At 37.2% G+C, this 10,477-nt stretch overlaps 1 protein-coding gene across 2 annotated transcripts in view; it reads left to right on the plus strand.

Moving 5' to 3' along the window:
• LOC113042546 (ras suppressor protein 1) overlaps nt 1–9,736 on the plus strand; it is a 32,334-nt gene extending 22,598 nt beyond the window's left edge. For both annotated transcript variants that reach the window (XM_026201478.1, XM_026201479.1), the window contains exon 9: nt 8,691–9,736. In XM_026201478.1, coding sequence (XP_026057263.1) covers nt 8,691–8,793 — 103 coding nt within the window. In that variant the 3' untranslated portion in view covers nt 8,794–9,736. The remainder of the gene's footprint in view (nt 1–8,690) is intronic.
• Nucleotides 9,737–10,477: the final 741 nt, after the last annotated feature.

Raw genomic sequence — 10,477 nt, forward strand, 5'->3', positions numbered from 1 at the left:
TAGACACTCTTGACTTTAACTGAGATTAATTATCCCATGTGGAACTGGAGCACTCACAGGAAAAAAAAATGTCTCTGGCAGCATCGGGAAGCAGCTTCTGTAGGTTTTGCTGTCCCGGTCCACTTTTAATTGGCTGTAAATGATGAGGAAAGCAGATAAACGGGGGATAAATCTTTGTGTTTACTCTGGAGCCACTCAGCACTGCAATGCTGCTGTGGTAACATGGTTTCACAGACCAGGGCAAGATTTTCCCATCATTTCCAGACTACAGGTGAAGGTGTGCAGTAATATGAATATATAAAGAGTCAAATCACAGTTTCATGTGACAGTTTCCCTTTTAAAGATGTGTTGTTATAACGTTAGCTCTGCATTTATCAGGCAACCACTTTATGTTTTTTCACCAGCTGATGTATCTGTTATACTCAAGCTATCATTCATGCTCTCATGACCTACTTTCTCTTTAAAAAAACTAATAAAATAACCACACTTTTATTGAAAGTAACACAATAAAACTGGAAAGAATGTATATTAATATTGGTAACACTTTACAATAAGGTTCATTAGTTAACATCAGTTAGTTACGAAATGTATTGTTCATTGTTCGTTCATGTTAGTTAATCAGTTAACTAGCTTTAACTAATGAAACCTTATTGTAAAGTGTTAACTTAATATTAAATATCAATATATTATTTTGATTCATTTCCAGGAGACGGGAGTTGGTTTCGCCTAACATAGCATACATCTGTAGCAAGGTTTTTTTTTTTTTTTTTTTTTTTGCTTGTTTTGTTTTTAGAATAAATAAAAGGAAACAAGTGGATAGAATAGAAAAAGAATAGGGAATGCTAGTGTTAGAGGCTCATTTTTAAATAAAAATAAAACAAGTAAATACAACAGAAAAATAATAGATAATGCTTTTGTTAAAGGTTGTTTTCTTTTTAAATAAAGCAAGTAGTTATAATAGAAATAGCATAGAGAGTGCTAGAGATAGACAGTCAACTGAAGATAAAACAGATGTATTTTAGCGGTTTCTTGAAAATGATTAAGGACTCAGCTGCTTGGATTGAGTTGGGCAGGTCATTCCACCTGGAGGGAACAGTTAATGAAAAAGTCCATGAACGTTTTATCACAGGTTGAATGCAAAATGTTTCAGGCATTTCAGTCAAATTTACTTTATGCAATATTTCAAACCTTTATCCCACTTGAGAAAATCAACCCATGGCAACAGTATAAAAGTAGCTTGACTGATCACTAGTGGTGTATAAAGTACCTGAAAGCCATACTCAAGTAAAAGTACAGATATCTTACCAGAAGATTACTTTGGTAGAAGTTAAAGTAACTGTGTAGAATATTACTTGAGTAAAAGTCTTAAAGTATGTGATATTTATTGTACTTAAGTAAGAAAAGTATTTTTTGAAATCTGGATTTTAATTTTTAATGTTATTATAACCTAAAGATGCTATGTGAAAGTTTGAAACAAAACTAGTAGTTTCATCTTGCAACTTTCTTGGTAAAGAAAACACATTTTTACACAAATTAATGAAAATGGAATTGGAATCAAACTCTTCTATACATATATAAATGTTCATGCACAGCTTGAGTAGCAAGATTGTGTTCAGTTTTAACTCTTTCTTTTATAATTCATTTAATTTATTTTGCATTTTTAGGTAAGAATAAGAAGCATTTCATCTGGTACAGTACTTAGTGTCTTTCGTTCCAACATAAGAAAACATTTCTGGAATATGTATCTGAAATAGCATTTAGATGTATGAAGACACAGTTTAATATATCTCAGAGGGGAAATGGATGCATTTAACCTGTAGTTAGAGATTTGTTGTTTTTAAAATAAAACGCTGAATAGTGATATTTGAAATTATTTAAAACATGGAATTTTTTTTTTTGAAATGTGAAATTAAAACCGCAAGTAGGTGACAGCAAGTTAGTTAATGAGCGAGTCATTGAAAATCAACAGATTCATTCAAACGGATGATTCATTCTTGATCAAAGCATTTGACTGTTCATTGCACTGCATTTTACCTTAAATTTTTGTCATAAAATACATATCTGATTGAAAATGGCTTGCATATTGTCCAGCTGCTTGTTTCCTCAAAACAAAAAATATCACAAAATTACTCAAAAAGGAATCAGATTCATAGTGGACAGTTCATTGTCACACTTACATTGCTCCTTTCCTGTTAAATAAGATTCTTTTTTTTATATACTTTTTTTTTTTTTTATTTGAGATAAAATTATGATATATATAAATATGCAGAGTGAGACAAGACAAGCTAGCAAAGACACTTTGGAAATTATTTCCTTGATTCAATTATACAGTTTAGCGGTGAAAGTGCAAAAATATAAATGTCTTATTATGTTCATCATTGTTTTTGATTAGCATATGTAAATTACATCAAATTTGGAAAAAAGTTATTTACAATTGAGGGATATTCAAACGCTTGCGAATCATTTTGACCAACTCACTGAAAATGATTTGTTCAGGGATCAGAATATTATATATAAAGGATTCAGACAGTAGTTGATCAGGGATAAGTTTGGATGTTGGACAGGATTCTGACACGGTCTTTGGTCATTTGATGACAGCATTATGGAGCCTTCACGTGTTGATCTTTAGACGTTGTGTTAGATGTGTTGGGAGTTACTTTCAGCGCTGTCTTCCTGCCAGAGAGTCCGTCAAGGCTGCGGGACACTGACAGAGAGAGAACGGCTTTCAGATTCAACTCACACCCCCCTGCATACCAGCCTCCTGTAAAACAGCCCAATTTAGCCCTGACACCAGCGCAAACATCTGCGTGCATCTGTCAACACTGATTCCTTCAGTCAGTTAAAAAACAACTCACAGTCTGCGGACAGACACATACACAGCTTTCTTACATGAACGTATCTGCTCTTTATCATGCTTTCAACATCCTTCTGCATACATGATCATATCATGAAGATAAAAAAAGTGAACACCTGGAGCCCTATCACACACCGGGAGAAATACGCTGCAAGGTGTGGCGCAGGTGTTTTTGCTAGTTTCAGCCCAACATGGTTCTCATTTTCCCATCCTGGGCAGCATTGTTTAAATAGCAAATGCATTTGCGCCCATTTGTTTAGACAATATGCCTGTAGCATGGTCTAGACAATAGCAAAAGTGGATTCACACCCTAAGTGCACCTGCGCGGTGAGCTTTAGACCATGCACTTAGATCGATAAAATAGGATCTTTGACCCTTGATTTTTAAAATTCCCTTTTGTCTGGTTCAGACAGTTGCAGATGTTTAGTTAAAATAGTTGATTAGATAATTTAAAGAAAAAGTTTAAAATGTTTTCACTGGTGCATAAATAATAATTAATGCTCCGTGATGCACTAAGTCACCACAAGTTCGATTAGTGTTTACAGTTTTGCTTATAATTTCCTGTCTTTACATCATATCAATTAAAGTGGCAAAGAGAACAAAAATGTGAATATGAAAATATGTATTTTTGTATACAGTGGGCCTCGAAAGTTTGGGCACCCTTTGCAGAATCTGTGAAAATGCGAATAATTTTCAAAAAAATAAGAGAGATCATACTATATGCATGTTATATTTTATTTAGTACTGTCCTGAGTAAGATATTGTACATAAAAGATATTAAGATTTAGTCCACAAGACAAAAAAAAAAATGCTGAAATTATTAAAATAACCCCACTCAAAAGTTTGGGAACCCTTGGTTCTTAGTACTGTGTTCTGTTACCTGATGACCCTCGACTGTCTTTCTGTTTTGTTTTCTGCAAAGGGTGCCCAAACTTTCGAGCCCCCACTGTACGTATTTTGAATGTAGATTTATTTATGAAAGCCCATTATCATCTCGTCTCTTTACAAGGAGAGGTATGTGAATTATTGAATTTTAATTTTAGTTTTATTGTATTTCTTTGCATCTTTTATTTTAGTATTTTTTATTTAGTGTTTTTTAATTTTACATTTTATTGTAGTTTATTTGTTCTATCTTTTTTCAGTTTTTGGATTATCCTATATATATATATATATATATATATATATATATATATATATATATATATATATATATATATATATATATATATATATATATATATACAGTCTTGTTCAAAATAATAGCAGTACAATGTGACTAACCAGAATAATCAAGGTTTTTAGTATATTTTTTATTGCTACGTGGCAAACAAGTTACCAGTAGGTTCAGTAGATTGTCAGAAAACAAACAAGACCCAGCATTCATGATATGCACGCTCTTAAGGCTGTGCAATTGGGCAATTAGTTGAAAGGGGTGTGTTCAAAAAAATAGCAGTGTCTACCTTTGACTGTACAAACTCAAAACTATTTTGTACAAACATTTTTTTTTCTTGGATTTAGCAATCCTGTGAATCACTAAACTAATATTTAGTTGTATGACCACAGTTTTTTAAAACTGCTTGACATCTGTGTGGCATGGAGTCAACCAACTTGTGGCACCTCTCAGCTGTTATTCCACTCCATGATTCTTTAACAACATTCCACAATTCATTCACATTTCTTGGTTTTGCTTCAGAAACAGCATTTTTGATATCACCCCACAAGTTCTCAATTGGATTAAGGTCTGGAGATTGGGCTGGCCACTCCATAACATTAATTTTGTTGGTTTGGAACCGAGACTTTGCCCGTTTACTAGTGTGTTTTGGGTCATTGTCTTGTTGAAACAACCATTTCAAGGGCATGTCCTCTTCAGCATAGGGCAACATGACCTCTTCAAGTATTTTAACATATGCAAACTGATCCATGATCCCTGGTATGCGATAAATAGGCCCAACACCATAGTAGGAGAAACATGCCCATATCATGATGCTTGCGCCTCCATGCTTCACTGTCTTCACTGTGTACTGTGGCTTGAATTCAGAGTTTGGGGGTCGTCTCACAAACTGCCTGTGGCCCTTGGACCCAAAAAGAACAATTTTACTCTCATCAGTCCACAAAATGTTCCTCCATTTCTCTTTAGGCCAGTTGATGTGTTCTTTGGCAAATTGTAACCTCTTCTGCACATGCCTTTTTTTTAACAGAGGGACTTTGCGGGGGATTCTTGAAAATAGATTAGCTTAGTAATAGATTACTTACAGGTAACTCCAGACTGTCTTTGATCATCCTGGAGGTGATCATTGGCTGAGCCTTTGCCATTCTGGCTATTCTTCTATCCATTTTGATGGTTGTCTTCCGTTTTCTTCCACGTCTCTCTGGTTTTGCTCTCCATTTTAAGGCATTGGAGATCATTTTAGCTGAACAGCCTATCATTTTTTGCACCTCTTTATAGGTTTTCCCCTCTCTAATCAACTTTTTAATCAAAGTACGCTGTTCTTCTGAACAATGTCTTGAACGACCCATTTTCCTCAGCTTTCAAATGCATGTTCAACAAGTGTTGGCTTCATCCTTAAATAGGGGCCACCTGATTCACACCTGTTTCTTCACAAAATTGATGACCTCAGTGATTGAATGCCACACTGCTATTTTTTTGAACACACCCCTTTCAACTAATTGCCCAATTGCACAGCCTTAAGAGCGTGCATATCATGAATGCTGGGTCTCATTTGTTTTCTGAGAATCTACTGAACCTACTGGTAACTTGTTTGCCACGTAGCAATAAAAAATATACTAAAAACCTTGATTATTCTGGTTAGTCACATTGTACTGCTATTATTTTGAACAAGACTGTATATATTGATGAAAATCGGCCATATTGGCTAAATATGGCACATTTGCTTTAATTCATGTACTAATTAATGATTATTGTCCCTGTCAAACATTCTGGACAGTTAATGTTGTCTTTTTCTTTTTGCCAGTAGTCTCTTTCTCTTTTTTTTTTCTGTTAGTGAAACCCTCTTGGTTTCACATTCCATATATCTCGATCACCAAACACTGAATTAAACATATGAACCCATGCTTTACAAACCAGCACATGCACACACACACCTCACAGTCAGTGCTAATTTTTGTGAACAGTGCAGGGTTTTTTTTTTGTATGTGAAGTGTTTTTTTTTTCTGCATGTGTAAGATAAAAAGCAGTAGAAGATTCAGATTTTTCTGTACTCTGGGAGTCCGTAGGGGCTTGAGTAGTGACTCCCTGCTGGGTTCTTGCCTCTTCGCCTGGCTGGGCAGCTCCAGAAGAAGCGGGAAAGAACAGGAACCTCCAGGCCCTAAGGGAAGAACCTCAGACAGGACCGCACAGATGGACCAGCAGCTTAGTGCTTAAGAGAGATACAGAGTGAACGAGAGAGACTGACTGACTCATTGATGAGTGATGTGCTCAGCAAGTCACAAAACTAAAGAAAAAAAAAAACTGATCAAACTTAGTAAGAGAAGGTTTTCATTTTGCAAAACTGCTTTCCTCTGTTCTTGGATTGTGGCAGATTGGTTGAAGTTCTGAGTTTGTTGCTGAAAGGTTATCAAGTTTCAAACTCTGTAAAGAGCAATCCTTCTGACATCAAAGATGTTATAAGTAATAAGTGTACCCTAGGTCACTTTGCATAAAGCAGCTGCTTACAGAAAGAATATTTAGTGTCTTCCTCTTACGATGTAATTAAAGTGCCTCAAATGCTGAAAGCTGGGTTGAGAATGACTGCTCTCTCAGCCTGGGCCCTGTGTGGTCCTTTGTAAATATTTGATATGAACTTTAGTCATGAATCTGAGCTGCCACTTGACATTTCATTGCACTGCAATTAGAATTCTCCCTCAAATAGTATTCTTTAATTACACTTGGGAATGTCATAGTCATAGGTCTAGGCATGATAGATGTAGAGCTGCTAACTCTGCAATCACCAGCCACTATGTCAACATCCAATCAGGGATAAGTATTAATGAGCCAATGGAAGCAGCAGTCAGGATGGCTGTAAAGATGTAGGCTGTGTACCAAAACCTGGTGAGCTGCCTACATAGACAGCATTTTAAAGGGAATACTTCACCGAAAATTCTGATATCCTTTTACTCACCCTAATGTTGTTCTAAACCTTCGGGACAGTTTTGAAGAACGCTGGAGCCCATACTATGGAAGTCCATTTCCAGAGAGATACTAAGTCATAATTATGATAAAGTTGAAACTGTGAAATTATGACATGGAAAGTAATTATAAAAAATATATTTCCTAACTAACTTGATTAACTATTCAAATTATGACACAATAAAAATGTCAATTATGACATAAAAGTCAACATTTTGTCCCAATTATGACTAATCTCATAATTTTTGACTTGTCATAATAGTTTTTGTATTCTTTATAATGAGTCAGCTCTGTGTTCATCTTCAGTTCTCTCTTCACAGCAGTTCAGTCAGTTTACTGTTTGAGTAAATGAATTACTCCGGGATATTGGTTTGTTTGAACTCAGAGGGAGTGTCAGCCATGTTAAAAAAGTTAACAGCTTAAGTCATTTGTGGATTAATGCGTATTGGAGACGTGAACCGTTTCAAGCGATTCAGTGCGATTTGATGAACTGGTTCAGAAAGATCTGGTTACATTGAATGATTCGTTCGCAAACTGGATATCACAAACTGCAGTGTTTTAAATTCTCTCACAACAGACACGGAAGAGAAGACAATGCTGAATAAAGTCGTAGTTTTCAATGTATTTCAAAATGTATTTTCAATGCTTCAAAAAATTCCAACGGACCCTCTGATGTAACATGGACTACTTTGATGATGTTTTTCTTACCTTTCTGGACTTAGACAGTATACCGTACACAAAGCTTCAATGGAAGGACTGAGAGCTCTCAGACTAAATCTAAAATATCTTAAACTGTGTTCCCGAAGATAAACGGAGGTCTCACGGGTTTGTAACGACATCAGGGTAAATAAAATCATTTTGATTTTTGGGTGAACTATCCCTTTAAGGGAAGTCGTGGCCTAATGGTTAGAGATACAGTCCTGTAGTCCAAAAGGTTGGGAGTTCAAGTCTTTTGAATTGTAGGTTGTGGGAGTGAATGTACAGAACTGTCTCCACCCTCAATACCACAACGGAGGTGCCCTTGAGCAAGGCACCAAACCCGCAACTGCTGCAGCATAAATGGCTGCCCACTGCTCTGGGTGTGTGTTCAAGGTGTGTGTGTGTGTGTGTGCACTTTGGATGGGTAAAATGCAGAGCACAAATTCCGAGTATGGGTCACCATACTTGGCTGTATGTATGTCATGTCACTTTGGTAAAGTGTTCTGAATCCAAGTGTTGCCTATGTACTGTAGGCAGTGTATAGCAAAGCAGTGGTACAGAGCCAATGAATCCTGTCTCCATAATAAACATGGTCACTCTCATTTACTTTAAGTCTCTTCCTTACTCTCTCCGTCTCTTTCTTTGTCTTTTCCCTCGTATCACTGAACCCAGCCTTTGAGTGCTGCAGAAATAGAGAGGGACCACTGGACTGGAAATTGCTCTCCCTACATGTCCCCTCTCTCTCTCTTTCTCTCACAGCTCTGTGTGTAGGGTGGTTGTGGATAATTGTCTCTCTGTGCCATACACAGCTGTAGCCGAGGGGTGTTGGACAGCACAGAGAGTTCAGTGTCCCAGTGGGGGACCCGTCAGTGTGTTGGACTCAATTAATCCTCTTTCAGCTGGTTAACACTAAAAATATAACTCCTCTTCCTCGGTACTCTGTATTCAAGCCTTTTGCAGAAACTATGTGCGGCCAGGTGTGATCACACAATGTCTGTTTGTGTTTTGCAGTCTTTACGGGCGACACTTGCAGGCCAACCCAGAGGCACCCAAAAAGAACGCCGACAAATCCAAGAAGATCAGCCGCAAGCCGCTGGCGGCCAAGAACAAGTAACGAAGAGGGCGATGAAGAGCTGATCCGACCATCCAAGATGATGAACCTCACTGCATGTGCCTTTCCATTTGATATTTATTCAGAAATTGTTTTATATATTGCTTCAGTATTACGTTAATGTAACCTCCACTCTTTAAATGCCCCAGCCATATTTTCCAAGTGTCCTTCTCGTCCAATGGCACTTTTTGCCTTCAAAGTGCTGCTTCTGTCAAGTCAGACCTGCGTTGGGTGCTAATCAGCTTTTCTGAACGTGTTTGTTGTGTCTCGAGAGGCGGCAGGAGTTTTGTCCTACTCGACCATCCAGACGAGGAGAGCGGTGAATTTTGGGAGGTGGTGATGAGCGTTTTGTAACCGTACAGGGATTTAGCAGGAGTTTGGGGTCTTAGTGGAGTCTGAGCAGGATTGTGTCAGGCCTCCGGGGGTGCACCGCTGACTGCTTCCTCTGCCTCTTAATGACAGATATGAATGGCTGCAAACGGGAGTTTCAGATGGTACACAGCAGATTCCAGACAGAAACACCCCGGTGGCCATTTGAGAGGTTCAACAAGATATCACGACAAACCACAGATGTGTTCTTTGAAGTGGTTGGCCATTGTTTCATATTTCTAGATAACATGACGGTGCAACTTTTTACAGAACAGCATACAGTGGTATTTGTAAAGAACCAGTTTCTTGAACCAGTTAATCATTCAATAATATTGTCATTTCTGCCGTCACTACAGCTTTATGTTTTTTTACACTAACATCTAATTCTGCAAAGCTTGGCTGAATTTGAAGTTTTATTTTTTTATGGATGTTATTTCTTATTTTTAAAGGTCACGAGCCATTTCATTGCAATCACATTTAAATTTGTAACATTTGACGATGTTTAATCATGTGCACGCAATGCTGTGAGCTATGTACTGAATTTTTGACATTGAAATAAAGTCACGATTTTGTTGGACGATTCAGATTTTTCTTACAGCCGTCGTAAGTTGGAAAGAAGTTGGTATGACCAAGCAAATCTTCTAAAATATTCATTTCCATTTAAAGGTTCAGGTTGATAACTGTTTTATATTTGAATATATTGTAAAATGTCATTTATTCCTGTGATGCAAAGCTGAATTTTCATCAATGCTCCAGTCGTCAGTGTCACATAATCGTTCAGAAATCATTCTAATATGCTGATTTGCTGCTCAAGAATTTTTTTTTTTTTTTTTATCAAAGTTGTTTTTTTTTTTCTGCTCAATATTTTTAAGCATTGTTTTCCAGAACAGTATGAACATTGTTAAAGTCTTACTTAAGTCTTAAAGTACTGTGACACTGAAGACTAAACATTAGAAGCATGTATTTTCTATTTTTGGTAATTGCCACCAATCCGAAGTCTTATTAAGTGCTTGGAAGGGAAGTTTGCCGCTCCTTGCAAGAAAGTTCTGAAGCGAATGCTTAATTTGCAGGGTGTGATCTGAAACCGTTACAGAGGATCATCACATCTAAAAACGATCTTCCCATCGGAGGCCCTGTCATGGTCCGGACCACCTCCATGACAGCAGATCAGGGGTAAAGGAGCTGACCTTTCAATGCTGTGAGTCAGATGATGATGGCTTGTGTTTGTAGAAGGTCCATGATAGCCGCATGGGATTTCCTGTCTCTCTTTGCTAATATTCTGCTCACATTATTATTACCCTGTCCAGACGCCGCTGTC

The sequence above is a fragment of the Carassius auratus genome, chromosome 24, assembly GCF_003368295.1.
Source record: "Carassius auratus strain Wakin chromosome 24, ASM336829v1, whole genome shotgun sequence".
Classification (NCBI taxonomy): Eukaryota; Metazoa; Chordata; class Actinopteri; order Cypriniformes; family Cyprinidae; genus Carassius; species Carassius auratus.